General features: G+C 56.6%; 2 protein-coding genes across 4 annotated transcripts in view; one reads left to right on the top strand and one right to left on the bottom strand.

Annotated features, from left to right (window-relative positions):
• Positions 1-4,734: 4,734 nt before the first annotated feature.
• On the top strand, positions 4,735-11,895 carry TGIF2 (TGFB induced factor homeobox 2). Of its 2 annotated transcripts, none has more exons than XM_063404743.1 (3): positions 4,735-4,874; positions 5,969-6,204; positions 9,572-11,895. In XM_063404743.1, exons 2-3 carry the CDS (start codon positions 6,004-6,006, stop codon positions 10,112-10,114), a joined length of 744 nt encoding a protein of 247 aa, XP_063260813.1. In that variant the 5' UTR covers positions 4,735-4,874; positions 5,969-6,003; the 3' UTR covers positions 10,115-11,895. The 2 variants fall into 2 exon arrangements, with proteins under 2 accessions (XP_063260813.1, XP_063260812.1); XM_063404742.1 differs by lacking the exon at positions 4,735-4,874 and adding an exon at positions 4,968-5,177.
• A 2,820-nt stretch (positions 11,896-14,715) lies between these two features.
• The window catches only part of DLGAP4 (DLG associated protein 4), a 61,724-nt gene continuing 51,640 nt past the window's right edge, over positions 14,716-24,799 (bottom strand). For both annotated transcript variants that reach the window (XM_063404738.1, XM_063404739.1), the window contains 6 exons: positions 22,836-23,197; positions 21,414-21,505; positions 20,573-20,982; positions 18,711-18,802; positions 17,407-17,559; positions 14,716-16,328 (listed from right to left, as the gene is read on the bottom strand). In XM_063404738.1, the coding sequence (XP_063260808.1) occupies positions 16,113-16,328; positions 17,407-17,559; positions 18,711-18,802; positions 20,573-20,982; positions 21,414-21,505; positions 22,836-23,197 (1,325 nt within the window). In that variant the 3' untranslated portion in view covers positions 14,716-16,112. The remainder of the gene's footprint in view (positions 16,329-17,406; positions 17,560-18,710; positions 18,803-20,572; positions 20,983-21,413; positions 21,506-22,835; positions 23,198-24,799) is intronic.

The raw sequence follows: 24,799 nt of genomic DNA, 5'->3' as shown, positions 1-24,799 counted from the left end.
GTCAGCCAGGGCCCCTTCCCATGGGGCAGCCTGTTTTTGAAGCCAGATTGCCCTCATCTGTGTATAATCATCTTGAGCATCATTTTCTGCCTTAGCTGGTGGGCTGAAGGTCGTTCTGCCCAGCCCTTCTGTCAGGGTGGGCTGAGAGACATTTGGCAAGGTGCCAGCCATGCTGCCCACGTCAGCTGGTCCAGGGTCCCAGGGGCTTGGCCACCTTTCTGTGTCACCCTGGGCAGGTGGGAGGGGCAAGAAACAGAGAGGATAAGAAATGGGGAGGGGGTGTGGCCCCTTGGTTTGGTTATTTGTCACCATCCTGACCTGCAATACCTGGTGAGGGCATAGTGCATGACAGAGATGCTCCCAGTGCTGGGAAAGCATGCATAGGGTCTGTGGGAGCTCCGTGGGCATAGGCTGGGATCAGAGGCATCAGAAACTTGCCAGGCCCCAGGTGATGCTCTCTCACCTGGAAGATGATCCATGAATGAAAAGATTCTCCTTGGTCTCAGTATTTCCATTTTGCAGGTACTACCAACAGCAAGAAAAAGGAACTAAATAGTCAGACATGAAAGGGCTGAACCTGTGATCTCCAAGGAGTTCCCCAGGGTCAGGCTTGTGCTCTGCAGCAGCAGCCCCAAACCAGCCCACCTCCAGCCTCATGGGTACCAAGCTTCTTCCCTAATTCACTGTCCTGCCAGAGAAAACCTACAGTTCTCCCACTGCCAGAGAGAATTCCCAGGCCTGAAGGCTTCTGGAGGCCTGGATGCTTTATAAAACCTCCTTCCCTGGGACACCCAGCAAAGTGAAAATCCACAGACATCACTTTGGGGCAGAGGAGCTGATGCTGGAGCTGTGGAGAGATCAGCTCCTGAGGCAGCTGCATCTAGGAGTGATGTTCAGCCCCCTGACCCCAAGGGATCACCTTGTGTGACTGGCCCAGATTCTTGCAGTACCAGGGGTGGGATGGACCCACAGCTAGTCTGAGCTGGGAGCTGCCACAGGCTCCAGCGTGGGCTGTCAGGGGTGCTGCCTCAAGCAGCTGCCAAAGCTACTCAGCCCAAGCTGCCTCTTCACTGGTGTGGCTGTGGTGGTACCATGAGACTCAACCCCGAGGCAGCAAAGCAGAACAAAATTTTTATTGGACATGGGGTATTTATGGGAAGAGTAAATTTACTCATTCCACTGGCACAGGTTTCCCAGAGCAGCTGTGACTTCCCCAGCCTTGGAAGTGTCCAAGGCCAGGTTGGACAGGACTTGGACCACCCTGGGATAGTGGAAGATGTCCCAGCCCATGGCAGGGGGAGGAATGAGATGAGCTTTAAGGTCCCCTCCAACCCACACCATTCTGGAATTTGACGAATCTATGAAACCCCAAAACTATCTGGGTTCATGTGAACCTCATGAAGTTCCACCAGGCCAAGTGCAAGGTCCTGCACCTGGGTCAGGGCAGCCCCAGCAGCAGCACAGGCTGGGGGCTGGGTGGGTTGAGAGCAGCCCTGGGGAGAAGGACTTGGGGGTACTGGTGGGGATAAAATGGATGTGACCTGGCCGTGGGCACTGGCAGCCTAGAAAGTCAACTGTGCTTGGGCTGCATCAGAAACAGCAGAGGCAGCAGGACCTGAGCTGACTCATTTCAAAGGTATTAAATAGCAGCAAAATAAAGACATTCATTTCAGAAGCGTTCATTTGGAGCAGGGAGAAACAAAGTTAGGTGAAACTTTTGGTCAGTCTAGAAGAGCTGCTCCCAGTGCACAAGTGTCTCCTGAGCTCGGAGGGCCCCTCCTGTGTGTCACTTTGTGCCCGTGGCCCCTGGGGCTGTCCCTGGCCCCGTCCCCTCTGCAGCCTCCCCCGGGTATTTATCCCCAGGGATGAGCTGCCCTGAGCCTGCTCTGCTCCAGGCTGGGCACTCCCAGCTCTCTCAGCCTCTCCTCATGGCAGACGTGCTCCAGTCCCTCCATCACCTTCCTGGCCCTGGGCTGCATTCTGGCCAGTCTGTCCCTGTCTCCTGTACTGGGCAGCCCAGCTCTGGGCCCACACTCCAGGGCTGGCCTCACTGGTGTGGAGCAGAGGGGAAGGATCTCCTCCCTCTGCCAGCTGCGTCACAGCTCCCAGTGCAGACCAGGACCCCCTGATCCAGGAGTGTTTGCTTTTCTCCAGTGCTGTGAGCTCCATCCTGCTGTCCCCACACTCCTCTTGCCACGTCCAAGACATAGGTTAGAGGAACATCAGAGAGGAAAAGGGTACAGCACTGCCTGCTGAGAGAGGATCTGTCCTGCCCTGTGGCCTCCAGGAGGGAAACAGAGCAGAGCTTCCCCATGGAAAGGGGTGGGAGGAGATGGAGGGGCTCCAGTGCCGGAGCCCAGCTCCCAGGACCAGTCCTGGGGGAATCCCAGCCTGCAGCAGGTCCAGTGGCCCTGAGCAGGAAGCAGGAGCTGCTGCTGGAGCAGTGGACCCAAGGGCAGGGTGGCAGTCAGCACAGCCAACCACAAATCCAATTTTCCTTGCTAAAATGCAGATTGAATATCAGAGGGTAGGCAAAGGATGGAGTGAGTCCAGCCTGGGAAGTGTGCACACCCTGGGAGGCTGTTTGGGGATTCCAGCATCCCTCCAGGGCTTCCAGCATCCCCCTGGGGTTCCAAGCATTCCCCTAGGAGCTCCAGCTTCCCCTGGATTTCCAGAACTTCCCCTGGATTTCCAGCATGCCCCTGGGCTCCCAGAATCCCTCTGGGTTTCCAGCATTCCCCCTCAGGCTCTTGTTGGCTGATTGTTGTTCAAATTGCTGAAGTTTAATAGTATTATCATGTCAATGGGGCCAGGCAGGGCTCAGCCGAGACAAGCTCAGAGGGAAGGGCAGGGAGATGCACCACAGCCCCTTCCCCGGCCCCTCATTCCAGAGGCTCCTCACTCCCCATCAGCTGGGAGCTCTCTGGGATGCCAGGCTGGGCTTGCTCAGGGATTTAGGCTCCTTCCATGCTCCGCTCAGGCACCCAATGGGATTTTTCCAGAGTTGCTTCCACACTACCAGTCCAGGGAGCAAAGGTGGGTGGAGGGATCCGGGGGGGCTCATGGCCCAACCCTGGGCGGGTGGTTGAGCCCAGGGACCATTTTCCACTTGTCTCGATTCGGTGGAAGAGTAAATCAGCATTTTCCAAAAGGTGGGAGCAAAAGTAAACTGCTCAGGAGGACAGCCCTGCTTGGGCACAGTGGCTGACACAGAACCTGGGCAGTGTCTGGGGTGTCTGGGGGGGTCTGGGGTGCCACACATCAGGCTGCAGAGCGAGCAAAGTGGGCAGGATGAGCCTACCCTACCCTGTGATGGTCCTGGTTTGCTCGGGCAGTAGCCAGCTCGCTGTGACAGGAGCCCAGGGGACGCTCCCCGCCCTGGAGTGACCCTGCAGAGGGTGGGAGGTGCTGCCAGGGCTCCCCACACCCCACCTGAGCTTCACCAGCCCCTGCTGCCTTGGCATTAATGCAGCAATAGCAGGTTGGGGCACAGTTCCACTCAGGTCATGGAAGATTTAGAAGCAACAAAATGAATTATTTAGGGAGTTCTCCTTTTTCTTTTGCTATTTAATCCCTTACTGCACCACACATCTTGCTTTTCCCAGACCAAAAAACGACCATAAAAGAAGGGGTTTTGTAGCTTTCTTCAATACATGAAGGCATCCCCACCTTTTACCCTGCAAGCAGCAAAAGGGGGAGGGAGGGGAGCTGCAGCACAGCCTGCAGAGGTGGTGGAGCCTGGGAGGGTGAGCTGCCCCTGAGGCAGGGTGACATCAAGGCAGGTCCTTGTGGGGAGAGGTGGAGCGGGACCCAGTGACTTTCGGGGTGCTGTGCCCCAGCAGCACACGGGTCCTTGGGGGATGCACATGCATGTGCTTGGCCTGGCAAGGATGATGTGCCCTAGGTGGGGATGGACATCCCAAAAAGGACATCCCCAAGAGATGCCCCCCCGGCAGGGGTCTCTCAGCGGGCAGGGCTCTCGGCTGGCTGCAGGCCAGGGATGTCTTGCACTCCCATGGTGGCACTTTCTCCATCACAGGCCCTGGGATGTGGCACCACTGCTCAGAGCAGCTCCTCCCTCTCCTTCCCACTGATGGAGACACTGCTGCAGGAGACCCATGATGGACACATCCCCTTGGGCTGCACTGAGCACCTGGCAGAGGGTGACAGTGCAAGCCAGGCTCACATCACAGAAAGGCACAGAACTACGGTGGGGAAATCAAATCCCATGCTTGCCACATCCGGGACCAACAGCACATAAATGGGACAATTTGGTTTCCAAAATTCTGAAGGTGACCTTGGGCTCTGCTGTGGTCATGGAGAGGCACTGGGAGAGCAGAAGGGCTTCCAGAGACCTTGGCCAGCCTGATGGCCACAGCACAACAAGGGTTCCACCTGGGTCCTTCTCAGTCACCACCTTTGCTTGGAAATGCCTTTCTCTGTCATGGGAGCAGTGGTGTGCTGGGCTTCTGATTTCCCGTGTGCTAAAGACAAAACGAAGCACTGATGGAATTTCAGGGTGCTCTGAGGTCCCCAGGGTTGTCACCCTCACCTGGCCCTGCAGCTCCTGTCGCAAGGCCTGCCCCTGTCCCCTGCCCAGAGACACAGGTAACCCCTGGGGCTCAGCTACAGGATTCAGCCAGGGGGAGGGAACTTGTGCAGTGCCCTTGTGGGGCACCCTTGTGTGGATGTCCCTGGGTGGGAGTTCCAAGCTGGGTGTCCCCATGTGGGTGCCTCTGTGCGGGTGCAGCTCCGCGGTGGGGGTTCTGCGGGGCCGGGCGGGTGCGGGGGCTCCGGGCTCTCTCTGTCCCTGCCCCCTCCCGCCGGGGGCCGTGTCCGGCAGCGGGGCCGAGCCCGGGGTGCGGCGGCGCCAGGTACCGGCCGGGACTCCGCGGGGCGGAGGAGGGGGGGCTCGGCGGGGCGGGGGGGCCCCGGTGCCCGGTGACAGCCGGGGGCGGGCGGGCCGGGGCCGGGGCCGGGGGCGGGGGGCCCGGCTAGTTCCTGCCTCCTCGGGAACAAAGGGAACTCTGTCTCGGCATCTGTCACCGCCGCCCACCCAAAACTTTCCGCCGCGCCCGGCTGCCCGCCGGCCGCCGCGGGACGGCCCCGCACCGGCCCCGGCACCGAGACCCCGGCGCGGCCCATGCGAGCGCCCAGGCGGCGGCGGCGGCCCGGGGGTGAGCGCAAAGATGGATCCCGGGGGGCGCGGGGGGAGCGGGGCGGCCCCGCGCTTTGTGCGGGACGGAGCGGGACGGGCCGCGCCAGCGCCTCCCGAAGTTTGCGGGAGCCGCGTCCCGCCCGCCCCCGCCGCAGCTCGGAGTTACGGCGGAGTTTGCCCGGCCGGGGATAACTCGGGGCAGGCGGCGGAGCGCGGGGCCGGGGCCGCTCTCCGGCTCCTCTCCTCCCCCGCCGCCCGGGGGGCCGCGGCCGCCGCTGCCCCGCTTTGTGTCGGCGGCCCCGGGCCCTCGCTGCCTGTTGCGGCCGGAGGGGACGGGGCCCGGCCCGCAGCGCCCCGCTCCGCCGAGCCGAGCCCCGGCCCGTGACAGCCGCCCCCGCCTCCATCCCCGCCGCACAATGACCCCGCGTGGTTCCTCTCCCACTCTCCAGCTCCGGCCTCTTTCTCCTGCTGAGATTGTTTTTGTTTTTAACTTCCCCTCCTCCCACCTCACCCCACGCTTGATTTTTTTTCTTTTTTCCCCCCCGGTGCGGTGCCCCCCGAACCCCTAGTGCTCCCGAGCCCCGTGCCGTGCGCTGAGCTCCTCCGCGCCCCGGGGCTCTGCTCGGTGCCCGCGTTGTCCTGCCGGTGGCGGTAGTTTGTCCCCCCGGGGGTCTCTGCCTCGGGATTCCCCCCCAGGCGGGCCCAGAGGGACTGAGACCCCCGTTGGAGGCGGGGGGAGGTTGGTGGGAGGCCCCTTCCCCTCCCCCGACCGGGCACAGCCTGAAGCTCCCTTCGGTTCCCCCTCTCCAGGCTTCAGCCAGGGGGGTCCCGCGGGCAGCTCCACCATGTCGGACAGTGACCCGGGGGACGAGGACAGCGCCACATCCCCGGACCCCTCGCAGTGCAAGAGGAAAAGAAGGGGCAACCTCCCCAAGGAGTCGGTGAAGATCCTGCGGGACTGGCTGTACGAGCACCGCTTCAACGCCTACCCCTCGGAGCAGGAGAAGCTCAGCCTCTCGGGGCAGACGAGCCTCTCCGTGCTGCAGGTAGGAGCCAGCCCCACCGCTGGGGACACTGCCATGCGGTGTGCTGCAGGAGAGCCCCACTGAGGACCCCAAAGCACCGGGCAGGCTGGGATCACTCGCCACTGAAGGGCAGTGGGGAGGCGAGGGAAGGGATGTTGGAGAAGGAAAGGCATCTGTGTCAAGGGAGGGTCTCTTCTGGGGAGATGTCTGAGCCCTGGGAACCAGCTCTGCTTGAGCAGAGCATTCTGGCCAGCTGGGAGATGGAGGGACTAGAGTGGACACAGGGTGAATAATACTGTGTCGTCAGTAAAAGCTGCACAGGTGGGAGGGTTTGGGGGGATGCTACTTTATCCTGTTCCCCTGGACACCCTAGCAGAGGCCAGGATGACCACCCCCTGCAGACAGAGACGGGCAGAGGACAGCCCTGGGGCTGGGCAGGGCCAGGAGCTGGACTTGATGATCTTTGTGGATCCCTTCCAGCTTCAGGATATTCTGTGATTTTAACCAGAAGAGAGAGGCTGGGCTGTGCTTTGAGCCCCTTAAGCTAAGTGCTGGCTGGCCCACCTGGTCCCAGTTACACCAGCTGCAGTAAGGGGAGGCCTGTCCAGGAGTCTCCCTGTGCTGCTTCTAGCTGTGGGCTGATGTTCCCCATGTGGCACCATGGTGGGTGCCCAGGCAGGAGCACTGGGCAGCAGTGGGGGTGAGCAGTGCTTGTCCTTCCCACTGAGGTGTGCTCCCTGCCTGTATTTTGGGTGTCTGGGAGGGCCTGCCTGCTGCTGCTGTCCCTGTGCTCCATGCACAGGCCTGGTGCCTGGGCCCTGTCCCCCTCTCCCAGCCTGACAGAGTGTGGGCTTCACTCTGTTCCCAGGATCTGGGGTGCAATGGGGTGCAGGGCAGTAGGCAAGGGCCAGTGGATTTGCTCCTCTCCTGGAGCTTCCTTTGTACCTCTGGCTCCTCTCCCATGGCTCAGCACAGTCCTGGCCAGCTGTCCGAGTGTGGGCAGGGGCTGTCTGCTTCCCCTCTTCCTGGCCAGCAAGGCAAACCTGCTCTTTGGTTTTATTGTGTTCTGTAAGTGTTGGCTAGAATTGTGTCCGGCAGCTGCTCCGGGGACAGGCTGGAGCTCCTGGACAGGCTCAAGGCTGAGTGTCAGGGGGCAGAGATGGGCCTGGGGCTGTGGGAATTGTGCTTGTCCTGGCCCAGGTTGGCATGACAGTGCCTAGCACATGGGGGTTGTCCCAGGGCTCGGACTGGCAGGTGTCCAGCTGTCAGTGCCCTGAGCCCCGTGGGACCCAGGAGGGTTGGCACACCTCGTGTTGAGGTGTGACCCTGCTGTGTGGCAGCCGTTGTCTGCCCCAAGTGACCCCCACAGCCAGGGTGTGCCCCCTGTACCCACTGGGCAGAAGGTCCCAGCCCCATGGCATTTCCCAGTGCCAGCTGAGGGCTGAGACTAGGGTTTCTGCCAGTCTGAGGGGATACAGCAGGAATCCTCTGCCTTTTGGGGTGGAGGTGTAGGACTGTGTGGCTATGGGGTTCAGTCTGTGATGCTGATGTGACCCCTCCAAAAAGCCTCTGGAATGCAGGGCTCTGCCACTGCCACTGGCCAACATCCCCCCCCCGCCCTGGGTGGTTTCTCTGTGCACTCCTCTTCCTGCTCCAGTGGCCTGGGGAGCTGGAGCTGGACACTGGCAGCCAGGGATCAGGGACAGCAGGAAGCCCCGTGCCTCCCTTGCAGAAATTCCAGCCCTAGGAAAGTGGCACCTGCTCCCACGTGAGGCTTCCTGGACAGCAACAGCTTTCCAAGCCTGTGCCCTGCTGTGGGATGGGTGGGCTTTTCCACCCTGCAGAGGAGATGCTGCTCTCAGAGCGCTGGGGGACAAATGCTGCCCAAAGGGACAGAACGGGGTGTGCTGGTAGGAGGGAAAGGGATGGCCATGAATAAAAACCAACAACTGCTTCAGAGCCAGAGCATGTCCCAGCTCGGTGACAGTGTCTGCTGTCACAGTGGTCATGTGTGCCCATCTCCATGCCATGTTCTCCAATGGGAATTGAATGCTGGAAGGAGCAGGGTGGTGTGGACAGGCAGGATTTGTGGGGACAGGTAGGATTTTGGGGGATTCTCAGCACTGAAGAGTCAGGCCTTTTGTTGGGAGTCTATCTCTCTGGTTGGGGATCATAGTGGTGGATGGCCAGGATCATGTCAAGGGGACCACAGCATCACAGGATCATGTCAAGAGGACCCAACTAAGGCTTGCAAGAGAGGGGGTTTGCAACAGAAGAGGGAGTAAGACTGGTGTATTCGAGGGTTTTAATGCCAAACATTGTCTTAAAGAAAAAAATGACAGCTGAGACTTTGCTGTGATTGATGTTGTGGCAAGTTCTCTCTCCTTGGGGGAAATATTTTCCATAGCTGTTGATTTAGGAAAGATCAGACTTTTTTTCCTCCTTGATTTATTCTCTTCTAATTGTCTTCTAGGAAGAAGGCAGTTATTTTAATGTAGCATTTTATATAAAGATGCTGGAAGAATCCATGGCCAAGGCCCAATAATGGCAAAGGGCTGCCAGGTGTGCAGCCTCTGTGCTGTGCAGCTGCTTGGGAGAGCCTTTGGTGTGTGAGCTGTGCCCCTGCTCGTGGGCAGAGGCAGGGGAAGGTGTCTCTGCTGCCTCATTCCTGGCCCTGTTAGGGGCTGAGGGGCTGCAGCTGCATCACCAGATGATTTCAAGGGTTTTCCATCCGTTCTGCCCTCCTGCTGTCTGCTCTGGCAGCTTCCATGCTCCCATTCAGGTTGGCACTGCGTTGGCACTGGCAGCAGTATGGAAACAGGGCTGAGCTCCAGGATGGGTCATCTGGAGAAGGAAAAATTGTCCCCAGGCCGGGGACCTGCAGGATGGGCTCCGAGCTGGCTCTGTGCAGTGCCATGGCCTCTAGCTGGGGAATGGCAGGAGCTGGGACCTCGGGGCTGCAGTGGGGGCACAGGACGGAGCCCCTCCTTCCCTGGGGGGCAGCTCTGCTCAGAGCCCCCGCAGCTCCCGGGGCTCGGGGCAGTGCTGCTGTGGCTGTGCCGTTCCTGTGCTGCCATGGAGAGCAGCAGCCGAGGGGCACAGGCCCGCAGGGGCGGCAGGGCTGGGGGCAGCCGGGATGGGGCGTAGGGAGGAAGGAGCTGCCCCGGGCAGGCGGTGCCAGGCAGGAAGCAGCCGGTGTTGGGGTTTCCATGGGTGCCGGTGCTGGTTGTGCCTCCCTGGAGCCCCACGGAAAGGAGGTGCAGGGCTGGGGGAGGCCTGTGGCAGTGCGGTGTGTGGGAGCTGCTCGCCCGGTCTGGGGGAGCCGTGTCTGCTTTGAGGCAGGGCTGCAGTCCCTGGCTGACCCCGCCGTGCCCCTCTGTCCTCGTAGATCTGCAACTGGTTCATCAACGCACGGCGGCGGCTGCTCCCCGACATGCTGCGCAAGGACGGCAAGGACCCCAACCAGTTCACCATCTCCCGCCGCGGGGGCAAGGCCGGCGACGTGGCCGTGCCGCGGGGCGCTGCCGCCGGCTCCGGGGTGCTCGTGGTGCCGCCCGCGGGCACCTCCAAGGTGCTGTCCATGTCGGTGTGCCCGCAGGTACTGTGCCACCCGGCGCGGGCGCTGGCCGTGGTGAGCGCCCGCAGCCCCGAGTGGGAGAAGCCCCCCGGGCCTGAGGCCGTGCCCAGGGCGGGCGCGGGGCCTGGTGGCAGCACCCTGACCCTGCTGGCGCGGGCTGAGGCGGGCAGCCCCACACCCGGACTCTTCAACACGCCGCCCCCGACGCCCCCTGAGCTCTTCGGGGATGACTTCAGCAGTTTCCAGCTGCTGGTGGAGGTGGCTCTGCAGAAGGCGGCCGAGCTGGAGCGGCAGCGGCAGGGGGGGCAGCTGCCCCTGGCTCCCCACGCCGAATCCCCCGGAGCCTCCAAATAACCCCGGGCCGGGTCCCGCAGGGTGCCCGGTACCCCCACAGCCCATGCCAGGAGTGGCTCCTGCCCCCGGGGCCTCTGTTCTCTCTCGGCAGCCAAGGCGCAGAGGAAGGCCTGTCCCACCGCGCCACCCTCGTGCTGGGAGATGCCCTGGCTGCCGAGCACGGTGCCCCGGCTGTGCAGGCACCGCCATGCCCAGCCCTCAGCGCCGGCGGTGCCTCGGCTCTGCCGCATGGCCGGAGCAGGTGCTGGGTCTGCCATGGAAAACCTGCTGATCTCTTCCTCTCCTGCGAACAAGGGTCCAGTCAGCACCATTTCTTCAGGGAGACGGAGAAAACCTATTTTTTTAATGCCAGTGTCTATTTTAAGGACTGTGGATGAAGAGCTTTGTCTCCCAAATCTCTGATCTTTTCCCCCTCCCACTCTTACCCCCCGGCCCCCCTTTTGTTTTTGGAGGGTTTTCTGTTTCCCGGTGCTGGCCAGGGGCCCTGCCTTGCCCAGGGAAGGGCAAAGGACAGATGGACTGGAAACATGGAGTCTGTGGCATTTTATCATGGAAAAAATAGGACCCTCCTCTTCCTTTTTAGGTTGTTCTGGATGCTGCCAGTAGAAATCTCTATGGTGCTCTTTAGCAAGTTTTATGTTGAAACATTTTCCCTTTTATTGTGAATTATGACATGAGTATTACTTTTTTTTTTTTCCTATAAGCATTTCCACACCTTCCCCACGTTCCCCTGGAGTTCATGCTGAATGTGTGCACGCTGTGCCCGGAGCAGTGAGCGCATGGCCAAGCCTGGGCGGAGCCGAGACTGTGAATTTTGTACCCGACTTCATTTCCTTTTAATTTTTTTTTCCTCGTAAAAGCTTTGGAAAGAGGCGTGGTGCGGGCACGGCCATGTGCGTCCTGCAAGTGCAGTGCGGGTTCCTGGGGAGCAGCGCCGGGCGGGCGGAGGATGGAGATGTCGCTCGCTGTCCCCTCCCCTCGCCGTGTGGCTGTGCAGTGCTGGGGACCTCTAGTGACAAACTGGCGTGTGCCGGGAGCGGCTGGGCCTGCCCGGGTTTGGGGGCAGTCGCTTGCTGTCCCTGGGTGCTGAGCCGGGGCCAGGTGTCCTGTGGGATGTGAGTTAGTGACCGTGCCTTGTCCCGAGGGGCACTAATCCCGCCGGTAATTAGCCAGATGAGTTGATGACTACAGGAGGTAAAGCCGCAGGACTGGGAGCTCTGCGGGGCTAGGAGAGAGCATTGGATGGAAGGGGGCTGGAAGTGAAGAGCACTGATTTGGGGCTGGGTGTGTTCCCACCCCCCATTCCTTCAGAGGGAAGGTGTCCGGGGAGAGAGTGCCATGGGAAGGCTTCTCCATAGCATCACCTTGGCAGGTGCCCTGTGCACTGCTGGGGTGGCACCGGGGTGGGTGGGTACCCATTGTGTGCCTCTCACCCCCACCTTCATTTCTATGTCCATCCTTCATTTGCCCTTTGTCTCCTTTCCAGGGAAAGTCCTCATTTTTGGGACTCCCTCTTTCACCTTGTCACCCCCCTGGAGCTCTGTCCCCTGCCCTGGGGGAGGGAGAGGCTGTTTGGCCTCCTGCTCTTGTCTTGCCCCAGACAAACTGAAGTGGTTTCCATCCCCCAGAGCTGTGCCTGTACCAGGGGCTGGTGCTGCTGCCCTGGGATGGACCAGAGAGTTGGGAGGGCAGGAGTTATTGGAATTAAAGTTATGGAGAAATAACAAAGTACTGTAAATATCTTTTTGTTTTTCTATTGTCAAATAAAAGGGTTTTTTAGTTTTGGTTGTTATTTTTAAATACGAGCTGTGTGTCAGAGTGAACTGTGTCACTCGTGGATGCTTCACTTGGTTCACCACCAGGAGAAACCCCTGGGCCACCCTGGAATAGCACCTGGGTGTTCCTCACTCTCCATGAGCTGCTGGGGCTTTGTGCTTGGGGTGAGAGATGTGGGATAAGGCACATTCCTAGCGGGAGTGGGGGGCTGGAGGCAGAGCAGGGTCTGCCAGCCCTGTTCAGAGCCTGCACTGTGACCGGGGGTCACAGCTGGGGACGCCACAGCTCTGCTGCCCCTCCTGCGGCCCCAGGCAGCACCTTGGGGCTCCTGAGCTGCACAGAGGGGCCCAGGCCTCGGGCAGGTTCAGCAGAGCCTCGGGGACCTGCTCCCCCCAGCAGAGACCAGCAGCTCCCAGGGCCTCAGGACAGTGTGGGGACACAGGGGTCACCGGGAGGAGCACGGCTCTGACCTCCCCCCACAGCCGCCTCCATCGCCTCCCGGGGCAGCAGCTGGGGCTGGGGGTGCTGGGAGGGGTCCTGCAGTGGGACCCCAGCCCTGCCCCAGACCTGCAGGCCCCCAGGCCCCGGGCTCTGACCCAGGCACACATTACAGCCTCATTAATGTAACACTCTCGTATTTCCCAGAGTGGTTTGGGTTGGAAAGACCTTAACAGACGATTTAGGCACAGCCCCCTGCCATGGGCAGGGACACTTTCTGCTGCCCCAGGTGGCTCCAAGCTCCGTCCAGCCTGGCCTTGGACACTTCCAGGGGTGGGGCAGCCACAGCTTCTCTGGGCAATATGTGCCAGGGCCTCCCCACCTTCACGGGGAAGAATTTCTTCCCAACATCCCATGTATCCTTGATCTCTGTTAAAGTGAAGCCGTTCCCATGCCTTGTCCTCAGTCCCTCTCCAGTTCTCCTGGAGCCCCGTTAGGCCCAGCAAGGGGCTCTGAGGTCTCCCCGGAGCATTCCCTTCTCCAGGCTGAACACTCCCAGCCTGTCACACTGCTCACTCCGCTGCCCAACCCTGCCCCAAAGTCCCCACGAGCGGGTGAGGCTCGGGGACCCCTTCCTGGCAGCTGCCCCCATCGCTGGGGCGCGCCGGGCTGTGCCCAAAACAGCGCAAGGAGCAGGGACCGCTGCGCTCCCGAGGGCCCCCGAGCCCCGCGCCCGGAGGCAGCGCGACCACTCCCGCCCGGACAGTGCCGGGAGCCGTGCCCGGGGATGGCCCCGGGGCCAGGCGCTGCCCCGCTCGCTGCGGGGACCGGGCCATGGCCGGGCAGAGCCAGCCGAGCCCGCGTCGCGGGGCATTCCCGAGGATTCCCGGGGAACGAGCACGGCGCGGCCGGGGCTGGGACCGGGGACGCCGCGGAAACAGCCGGGAGCGGCTCCTGGCACCGGGAGAGCGCGGGGCTGCAGCGCCCGGCCGAGACGGGGACAGGGACACGGGACAGGGGACACAGGACACAAACACGGGACAGGGACACAGGACACAAGACAGGGGACATCGACAGGGGACATGGACAGCGGACACAGGACATGGACACGGGACATGCACACGCGACACACAGCCGGCGATGGCGGCCCCCGGCCTGCCCGAGTTGAGCACCGAGCAAGAGCAGGCCACGCCCACCACCCCCTCAAGCTCCGCCCTCTCCCAGCAACTCACGGCCATTCGCCGCAGCGGCACGTACTGTGTTGTGATTGGTTGATAGGGCCCGGAAGTACTTTGACACATAGCCTCACCCCTATATCCACTGGGGGCAGCCATTTTATTTCACCCGCCATTTTATGGCAGGGCGCAGCCATTTTGTTAAACGTCACGTCGCCCCGTGATTGGCAGGCAGCCATCTCGTGACACCACCATCCCCACGTGATCTCAGGCAGCCCTGTGATTGGCTGTCCCATCCTTTGGGCTCAGAATAAACAGGTGGATACAAGGAGTGGGTATGAAATTATTTATAAAAGGGGTGTTAAATATCTACAACAAATACTTCTCAGATTTATAAAAGGCATGTTTAAATATGTGTAACGCGTGTTTGTACACGCGTTACACATATTTATTTGTATATAGAAATATGTAACTCTACCTCTGTATTTATATATGTATTTTTATATATGTAGCTGAATTTAAAATATTGTTCTAATTATAAGATACAGAACCATATTAAAATAAGTTTTTACTGCTTTATAAATTCACTTACGTGTTAAAATATAGGCATATCTATATCTATATAAATATATATATATAAAAATCCACATGATGTAAGAATATTAGGAGTAAGCCCAGTCCAGGGCAGCAAAGATCATTTAACCTCTCTGTGAGCAGCAGCTTGGAAGAGTAATTTATAAAATAAATAAACTAACCCCCACATTTCCTTGGTGTTCCCCCTTTCCTGCCAGAGATTCCTAAAGCTGCATCTTTACAATCCGCCCCAAAACCCAACAGTGCAACCCACTCGTGTCTCTGCCCCGACGGAATCTTTAGGTTTGGGAAAGGCCTCCAAGATGAGTCCTAGCTGCTGCCAACCCCCAACATGCCCACACATCCACAGGTGCCCCCTCAGGCCTGGGGACTCTCCCCCTGCCCTGGACAACCTGACCACATTTTCCATGAAGGACTTTCCCCAGTATCCAACAGAAACCTCCTTTGGAGCAACCTGAGGCTGCTTCCCCTTGTCCCTTGGGAGCAGAGCCTGATCCCCACCTCCAGCCCAATTTGAATCCCAGCCCAGTCAAGCTTTGGGAATCCTATGGCTGCAGGCAGAGACCTCTGAGTGCAGCTTTTGTGGACAGCCCCAGACAGCACACAGTGGGCAACATGCATCATTCAGGATTTCACTTTTATTTATTTTTTGCCTTCTGGATCAACAACACTCTCACTGAAACCACTGGGATTCCACCTCCACCCCCATGACGGTAGCACACAATCTCCCAACTTGTTCAAACGTGAAGAGGAAAAAGAAAAAAAAAAAAATCCCCAGCGAGATTCCTCAGGATGGACAAAAACCTTCAGTGCGAGAGGGTGTCAAAGAACCAGGGAGTGGCAGCTCTGGCTCCCAGGAGCCAGACCAGAAAGGAGACCTACAAAGGGGAAAAAAAACCGGACTAAAAAATATTTAGCAATCCTTCCTCTACCCAGAGAGCAGGGAGATAAGGAAAAAATAGTCATCTGCTTACACCCAGGGTATATATTTTTACACACACTTGGACACACATCTAGATATAGTACATGTAAAAATATATGCTATACATCTGCCCACCCCCGCGGCGGCGTGGGCCGTATCCGTGTGTAGGAATTACTATACAGGTACTACTAAGTGTATATGTGCATATGTACACCCCCTCCTCCTGGACACCCTGACCCCACAGCCCCCGCTGCAGCAGCTCCTCTCTCCACCAGCCAGCCACGGAAAATGGTGTCAGAACAGGAAGAGGAGGGAAATCAAAGTGATGCGGCTCGTGCTCCGCGGTCCTTCAGCTCCGCTCCTGGGCCCGAAGTGGGGTCCGGCTCTCGGGATCCCCTGCGCCAGATTTATTGCACATTTTGCTTCTGGGCTGCATTTCAACCCCACATTCCACAGCCCCGACATCCTCTCCCTCCAACAAACAGAGGATATGGCCCCCTGTGCTCGTCCTTCCCCACCCCAAGAACACAAAGCCCAGGAGGCTGCTGGCTGGACAGGGCAGCAGGAATGACACACCACAGGTGTTCTCTGCGGGGACAGGGATACGGGAACCGAAACCATGCAAAGGGTGGGAGAATGGGAGCTGGAGGAGGGAAAAATAAAGGGTGAGAAGGGCAGAACAGATCTGAGGAGGAGGAAGAACACAGCATGGCAAGTGCTCAAGGCTTCGTGTTTTCTTGTCCTCTTCTTGTAAACAAGCTAATAATTCTCATGAGATAGAACAAGTAAAAAGACTGAAGTTCCAAGTCGAGGGGCTGGAGTTCCCAGGAGTCTGTCCAGTCCATTCAGCAACACCACAGCTGGGGAGAAAATGAGGGGCATTTTTCATTTTAAATTTTTTTTGTTTGTTTGTATTTTTTTTTTTTTTGTTAAAATCTTCATTACTTAAAGCTGAGAGAGAAAAAAGCCACTCAAGAGCCCTTTTCAAGGATGGCTCATTGTCTCTAGACTGAATAAATCACACCAGTTTTGAGAGAACCTTTTTTTTTCCATTTAATGACTTATAAAAGCCGCGGGCTGGCCGTGGCCGGGCTCAGAGGCGGGTCTGGGCCTCGGGGACGTAGATCTCGATGCTGTCGGCGCTCTCGGTGGCCGAGTTCTGCCGCACGGACGCCGCGCGCTTGGCCGCCATCAGCCGCTTCCGCGCCTCCTGCCGCTGCTTGTCCGAGTCGGAGCCCTTCTCCCGGCTCAGCTGTGATTTGGACTTGGCCGGCTTCTTTGGCACTGGAGGGGGTGGTTTCTTCTCTTCCTTTAGGGAGACAGTAAGGAAAAACCCAGACCTTATATAAACGTGTGCGGCTGGGGGCCAGTGCAGCCCTGGCGGGGCCTTGCTGGAAGGACTGGGATCATGTCAGGGAGAGCAGCTCTACAGCACATCACCCCTCAAAATGAGCTGCCCTGGTTTCTACAAGAAACCATTTTGCATTTCATGGAATCACAGAATGTCCTAAATGGGAAGGGACTCTCAACAATCATGGAATCACAGAATGGTCTGAGTTGGAAGATCATCCAGTCCCACCCCGTGCCACGGCATGGACGCTTTCCACTAGACCCTGTCCAACCTGGCCTTGGACATTTCCTGGGATGGGAGTCCATGATCCAGAGGTTGATGATCCACAACCAGGATCATCAAGTCCAACCCCTGCATGGCCACCTGCAGCAGACCCTGTCCCTGAGAGCACTGTGCAAACGCTCCTGGAGCTCTGGCAGCCTTGGGGCCGTGCCTATCCCTGGGGAGCCTGGTCAGTCCCCTAGCACGCTCTGGAGGAAGAAGCTTTTCCTGTTACCCAGCCTATCCACCCCCTCCATAGAGTTCCCATGGTACAGGGCTCCTCTGGAGTGGCCTGGAGTTCAGAGATTGGTTCAGTTGTAGCTCAGAGCACAGCACAGGCAGCATGAAGACACAACTTGATGTGGAACTGCAAAATTTTAATAAGCCAGCCTGCCCTGAGCCACAGTTCTCCCTTCCCTTATGGCAGAGCCAGGATATCACCTCTCCTGCATTTTCCAAAGGTTTAAGTTGTTTTTTAACATTACTTGGGCAGCAGGGATAGTTAAATCCATCTACACAGTGCTAGGAACACATGAGGCCCCTGCACCACTGCTCATCACTCTGGGCTCTCTCCATCCAACACCTTTTCCCCCTTGTACGAAACTGTTTCTGCTATTACTCAAGAGGAATGGCCTTGGTGCCTTGCGAGGCTGTGAGATGACAAGTGCAGGATGGCAAAAGCCCTTGGGAGCATCTGTTTGCAGACAAAACCAGACTTCAGGTACCCCAAATGTGTACAAGGTGCTCTGGCCACTCCCCAGTGCCCCTCACTCACCTTTCTCTCCGGTGTCTCTGCCAATTGCCAGCTATTGGCTTTGAGGTGGTACAGCTCGTCAAACTTCATGCTGATGTCTTCAATGGACAGCTGAAGGAGATCCCAAAATCCAGCCAAGTCCTGGGCTGTGGGTCTGGGATTGGCATTAGGGTTCTAGAAGGGGAAGCATTAAAAACACCATTTCAGAAAGAACACATCCAGCAGAGCGGGGGGCACAGCACCTTCACCCATTTTATGTCTGCCTGCAACCAAACCCACTGAGAACCCACAGGAGACACTGGCCCTAAGCATGGACACACATAGCCATCATTTACAGCCCAAATAATTTCTGCCAAGCTCAGGAAGAAGATCCTGACTGCACACCTCCTTTACAAAAGAGTAATCCTGAACCAGACACCCAGTGCTGGCACTAATCCCACAGCAGCAACCTCCAAAAGCAGGTGTCCAGCAGGGCAATCAGAGCAACAACACTCATTTCTTACACAGGCCCTGATTTCAGAAAGGGAAATAATGGAAATGGATACCCAGCAGGGATGCCTGGATGAGCAGCACTCCAAGGAGCCAAGCTGAACTTTTATGAGTGAAATTATTTTGTTACATTTCCACCCAAAACAACCCAAAAGCATCTGTACTTCTCAGGCTGGGTTGAAAAATTTCAAGTAGCTTAAGTTTCTTCCAAGAACAGGATTTTCCCAGTTCCCAGACAGCTGAACCACCACCACAGACCCTGGAAAGCATGGGATCAGATCCGAGCTGGTCACACAAAGCTCTGCTGGTGCTGCTGCTCAGCTGGGATCAGCACTTTACCCCCTCCTGCTCTTCAAGTCTCTCCAAGATTATTCTACATCTAAAGGGGAATTTGCCTCTCAGGAAGTTTGCAAAATCCATATTACCATGAGGCTTGAGGGGAAAACGAAACCACAGATTCCATCAATCCCCATTAGCCCAGGTCAGCTCTGAGCAAGGGCAAACCCCTGCATTCCCTTTCAGAGATCAATTCCCAGTGACCTGAGGACAGTGCCACCAGCCACACACGCAAATGGAGCATGTGTGGTCAAGAGCAGACTTTTCAAACAGTCCCCCCTTATCTGGCCCAGCCTTGGGGGTTTGCCTCATAAAGCCCTTCAGAAGCAGGAGGCACCTCTGTGCTAACCCAGGCCTCCCCCGGCCTGGCACTGCAGGCTGTGGCTGCACTGGCCTTGTTTTCACAGGGACAGCAGCCTGTTAACACCTGAGCAAGTCCTTGTAGTGCTGTTGAAAGAGAGGCATCCTTTCAAAAACCAGGAAAAAAAATCCAGACTCACCAAGTTTTGTTCACAGAGACCGTGGAATTGCTGGAACTTCTGTGACATTAGTAACTGTGCACTGCCCACTGCACTCAGGACTTTTCCTAAGACTGAGGGGGACAAAAAAAAAAAAAAAAAAAAAAAAGACTTGAGTTGGACAGACTATTTATTAAGTGCAGCAACCAGCTCCAGCGTTTCTGGAGCAAAGAAACACTCAAGTCATCAGAAAAAAAATTTCAGAGAACCTCAAGGTATCAACTGCTCTACTGCTCTCAAGAACAAGATGTTTTGAAACTACATTTGTCTGCCATTGCTCCTCCTGGAAGGTCAAACACAGACCTGGCTGAGGACATTACGACATCCAAGCTGGCAGAGAGCTCCCTAAGCTGCCCTCAGCCCTTCAGAGGAACCACCAGCACCACCTCAACAAGGTCTGCTGGCAGCTGCTTAGAAATCCCAGCCTGCTCTCCCAGCCCTGAACAAGGGAAAGCTGACGTTGGGACCTCTCTGCAGACTCCCTGTACCAGCAGGGATTAACACACAGGCCAGGGCTTTTAACACCCAGGACTTTATGCTGCTCTTAACGGGTTTTCCAAGCAGCCTCTGGGCATAGACATGTTCCTCTGCTCATTAAAGGAAATACAGTCTGGGCTTTTCCCTTCCAGAGTCAGGTTCAGAGCCCCTTGTGCCTGCAGCTGCATCACTGACAGGGACCACCTGAGTCCTGCCCCTGCTCTGCTGCTGCCCTGAGCCTTCACAGATCTTGGCTGGACAAGCACACCCTGGGCTCTCCCACCCACCAAGGCTGTGCTTACACAATCAAGCAGCCTGCTCCTGGCAGTCACAGAACAATGCCATGCAGGTCTTGCTGTCTTTCCTTGCCACAGGTCAAGGCAGGCCAGCCCCGAGGCAGGGAGATCCCTGGCATGGCCTGTCCCCCTGGCAGCCAGGGCAGCACCTCAGGCAATCGGATTAGGGATTAGCTCCTGGAGCCCCAGCAGTGACAGTGAGCTAAAACTGAGCCTCACCTTTGTTTCACCTTTCTCATGTTTTAGAAACATCAAAACCAGGCTCCACACAAAGATCCTGCCCTCTGCAGCCTCGTCACCCACTCCTACCACTCTGTGGCAGGATTCCCACTGCAAAAAGCCCAGGTTTTGCCAAGCTGTTTGAAAATAGAGGAACAAGTCCCCACCTGGGACTGAACACCATAAAATGAACTGGCTTTGTGTTCCCTGTTCCATGCTTCTGGTGTACCCAACACAAACTCAGTCAAGCTTTCCCATATGAAGAAACCTCCTCTTTGCTATAAAGACAACTTTATCAACTGAACTGGGCAAACAAGCTCCAGAGTTATGTTCCTTCTGCCCCACTGCCAGCTAAGCTTTCCCCTGCCTGTTTGAGAGTAATGGGTGGGGCAGGGAGAGATCCTACATCCTTCCTGAAAGCTTTTTCCATTTAACCATTTTTAAGATTAAATCCATTTAAGCTTTTAGCAGTTTTGAGTGGTCAGAAGCTGCACCATCCCCTGTATGTCTTTTATGCTTCATCACAGCATTACTTTCTACTCTATTTGCTACAGGAATCTACATTACCCTTTCCAAGAAAAAAGCATTCCTTGTCCCATCGTCATCTGCATGTTCTGGCTCTGTGGACTGTCAGCAATTTCACAGAACCCTAGAATGGCTTGGGAGGGAAGAGACCTTAAAGCTCATCATTCCCTGGGCAGGGACACTTTTCAGTAGACCAGGTTGCTCCAAGCCCTGTCCAGCCTGGCCTTGGACACTTCCAGGGATGGGGCAGCCACAATTTAACTGACCCAATACTCAGCCCCAGCTCCTTCTCTGGGGAGGAGCTGCCGGGCTGCTGCCCACACCCACCTTCCTCAGAGAGATTGTTCTCTTTGGTCTCCTGGTCCATCTGGCGGCACCAGCCCTCCAGGCGCTCGGTCTCTGCCTGCAGCAGCTTCAGGAACCAGAAGCCGTCCCGCCGGCAGGGCCCCGCCTGCGCCGGCTCCGACGGCGACGTAGAGGAGCTCTCGAGCCAGGGGTCAGGAGGAGGGAGAGAAGAAGGCTCCAGGGCTGGGTCGTTGTTTTCTCCATAGGAGAGGTTTCTTTTTATCTGTGAGGGCTTGGCTGGTTGCCTGGTAGAGGCATCAACACCAACAGAGTTGTTGTGCTGGGGGCACTCAGCGAGGCTTCTCTCAGATGATTTACAGCTGGAGTTATTGGGCTCCTGCGTGTCAGAGTCTGTGTCCTGTTTGGAGGACATGCTGCGAGAGTGGCTGTTTCTGCAGGGATCAAAAGCCATCGTTCAATAGCAGAGCCCAGCCTGGCTGGCCTCCCACACCGACACCAAAATCCATGGCCACAGCAGAGCCTCTCCCTGCCCCTTCTCACACACAGACACACCACACACTCAGACAGACAGAATTATAAGGTTGCCTGCTTACTGCAGTCGGCCGTTCAGATGAGAGGGCTGACGCATGTCTGTAATTACAGCTTGGAATTTTAAAAGTTTTTATTTAATTTCAAGCTCCCATTGATTTGACTGTTAGAGAACAAGTGCTTTTTGCAGCGGGTGTGCACTGTGGAGGAAGAGCTCTCTGTAGGCCCCATTCAACACCACTCACTGGCACAAAGCAGGGAAGAAGGTCTAAGCACAAGTGGGGGAGGCACAATTTAAAATAAAAAGAAACTGCACAAGTTGCGTCTCACTTACCGCCACTCGTCCTCTACCTGTACCCCGATGGACTGGAATTTGGTGGCTGGTGGAGGAGGCTCCTCTTTTGCCACTGGCTGAAGGCAGTCAACCTTATTGAACAAAAAAAAATACAGACAAAAACAGACACAAGAACTTGCGGCTGGAATCCACGTTAGTAGACCAGGAGTGTGCACACACAGAGCATGCTGACACGACACAGGAGGGCTGGCTAAGGACAAGCATGAGGCTACTGCTCAGCTCTGCTCCCATCTCAGGACCAGGGCTGTGTCCTGTCAGGCTGCTGCCACCTCCTGTGCCAGGAGCCCTGGGCTCTGCATGGCTGGGGCTGTGTCCCCATGGCATCCCACGCGGTCAGGGAGCACGGCATTCAAGGGAGGACAGTGAGGTGATTGAGACTGACAGCAAAGCCTCTCTCCCAGGGATTGACACCCTCCATGGCTCTGGATAAGAGGGTTAGGAGGTTTTAGGAAAGAAATCCAGGTGACTTAGGAACCAGCTCAGAAAAGGAAAAGCAGAGGAAGGCAGTCAGCCTCTCTAGTGCATTTCTCCTCCCCCCTCGCTGCCCTTTCAGGTGATCTGTCCCATCAGCCTTACATCAGCCTTTGCTGTCACCTGTGCTGAGCTGGCCTTGCTGTAAAGCTGATGGACAACTCATTCAGCATACACAGAGCAACTCAAAGCTCAGATCCTGCACTTCAAGCTGCCCAAATTCCTCTCTGCTGGTAACCAGCACTTGGGACAGAACCAGAGCTCACAGCCACCTGTATCTGAGGAATCTGTCCCAGAGGAGGGCATAGCCCCAGAGGAGGCATTTTGCTGACTAAAGCAGGGATTTACACTGCTCACTGGGTTCTCATTTCACTGTGTTATCAACAGCTCACTTTCATCAATTCCCACAATTAAATGCTTCCAGCAAGGGAAGCACCAACCTGCGTGGAACGCTGGGCAGCAAGGAATTGCTCTCTCCTGCCTGCAGCCCTGGGACCATTTGGCACTGCAGCAGCCCTTCCCACATGGACATCAAGAAGAAGGGCTCACCTCTCAGGGGAGAACTGTCCCTAGAACCATGACGGACAAGAAGCAGACTGATAGGAAGCAATACAGAGTACAGGGCACAGGCAGACCTGCAGCAAAAGGCCTCTTCAGAGGGACTCACCCAATTAACATGCCCTCTCTGCCCTAGAAAATCTAGAAAACATTTTAAATTTGTACTAAAAGAGCTCAGTCCTTTCTCGGCTGTTAAGGCGAAGTGCTGCTGTCTCTCACCCTGGGAACACAGGCAGTTATTCTGACATGGCGGTGAGCGTCTCTTGCTATCCTAAGTGAGCTCAGATGTACACCTGGTCACAGAAAAGGCACACGCTAAATGGATGGGGCAAGGACATTCCTTGGAACAAGGGAGAACAAACTATTCCATACTTGTATTCCTATAGATGATAGCTTTCTTTTGGGGATATTCTCCACTTTAGGCTCTTCGTTAGTCAAAGTCCCTTTGTCACTTTTCAAAGTTGCATTTTTCTGAGGTATCTCTGGGGTGTCTCTGGCCGGAGTCACGACGCTGCCTCTGGTCACGCTGGGTGTCCTGGTGCTGTCCAAGCTGTCTGAAGAATTGCTGAGCCCTGACTGGCTGGTGACCTCGCTCTTGTGGTCCTGGCTGTCCAGGTAGGTGTCCTGTGCCGACTCAGTGCTGCTCTGCACAGTGACAGAGATGAACGGCTTGGACGTGGTCCGAGGTGGGACGGGAGGTGGAGTCTTTTTATATGCCACTAGGCATGATGAACCTGCAGGGATGGAGGGTGAGAACGGAGAAGGCAGGAGACAGGTTGGAGGGAAAGAGATACAGTGGAAGAGAGAGAAAAAGCAGGTCAGTCACGACATCCAAGAGGAGCCTCCGAGCAGCAGCTGGAGGCAGAGGAGCAGAACCAGCCCACAGGCAGCAGCTCACACCGGGGACCCACACCAAAGCATAGGGGAAGCAAAGGCAGAGCCAGAGCTAGCTTGCAAACGAAGTCAAAAGGAATACCATGATGCGTGGAAATCTGGAAATAGAGAAGAGGGATAGAAAAGCCTCCCAAGAATGCTACAGGGTTTGGCAGATGTAAGCCTCCACAGTGGGGAAATATTCTTTGGTTAAACCCTATGGTTCAGTGTCCTAGCACAGCCAAGTGTCTCAGATCTTTGTCCCATCAGTTGACAAGTTTCAACGTCTGGATCAGGGTGATTGTTTTTCCTATAAAAATGGAAAGAAGCCATAAAATTTGTTAGATGTTGCTGGCAGGAACGCACATTTGAAGCCCAACAAGCCCAGCAGCTCCATGCCAGAGGAAAACACATTGTCTGGATTCAACAGCCCAAGAAAGGTGAGGCTGCTACTCCATGGCCCCAGATCCAAGTGGCAGCAGGCTGGAGACGTGTACCCAACAGACACAGAACACACACATCCCACTTGTAGGGATAGATATGTGGCTGGTCACACAAATCAGGACAGCAGCCACAGCCCCAACCTGCTCCTAGCTCTGGCTGGACAGGATGGAAATATGTGTAAAGCACAAGTAAAATCCATGTGGATGCTGCCACAGCCATGTTTAGGCTCTCAGTCTGCTCAGGATAAACAAGTCCCTGAGGCCACAGTCTCACTCCAGCTGCTGAGCAGCCAGGACAGGCTGCACTGGGCAGGGCATGGCCAAACACACTGACCAGCCACCTTCCTACACACAACTGACTGACCCCCTTTATCCCCCTACTCTTGCACTCTCAGTCCTCCCCAAGTCACCAGACTCCCTTTCTTATCCTCCCATTAAGTCTTGTGCAATCCCAAACTGCTTTTCCCCTGCTCCCCACAACGCATCCCAGCCCTGGCCAGCAGCGTCCTTAGTCCCAGAGATCTGCAGTTACTCCCCATGTCACACCTGCCTCACAATTTCCAGTGGAGCCAGAGCCAGTTCTGAGCGTTCCTGGGAGCCACATTCCCTGTGGGGCAATCACAGAGCTACCCCATAAGCCTTACTGACAGTATGTGGACATGCCTGCACTTACATGTCTCACTGTTTACCATATTAAGAGCTAAAGCTCCACTTCAAGGAGTAACTAAAAGGGACGAATTACAGAGGAGGAGATCTGTGTTTCCAGCAGCATTTCTGTGCCCGGAGATGCTGAGCAGCACCATAATGGTGCTGCTGGCAGAGGAGAAGTGAGAGGGCTCTGCAGGGCTGCCAACCCAGCTGCCCAGCCTGGATCTGCACGGGAGCTCAGAAAGCACCAAATGCATCCCAGTTCCCTCAGGCCACTACACCAAGTCCAGCACAAACTGAGGAGTGTCCTGATGGCAGGAGAGCAGGCCCCATCCCACCACCCATCACACTCTGCCTCATACGGGTGACGGG

Source organism: Prinia subflava, chromosome 8, assembly GCF_021018805.1.
Source record: "Prinia subflava isolate CZ2003 ecotype Zambia chromosome 8, Cam_Psub_1.2, whole genome shotgun sequence".
In the NCBI taxonomy this organism is placed as follows: domain Eukaryota; kingdom Metazoa; phylum Chordata; class Aves; order Passeriformes; family Cisticolidae; genus Prinia; species Prinia subflava.
The sequence above is the reverse complement of the archived record's forward strand: the minus strand, read 5'-3'. Positions and strand labels throughout refer to the sequence as shown.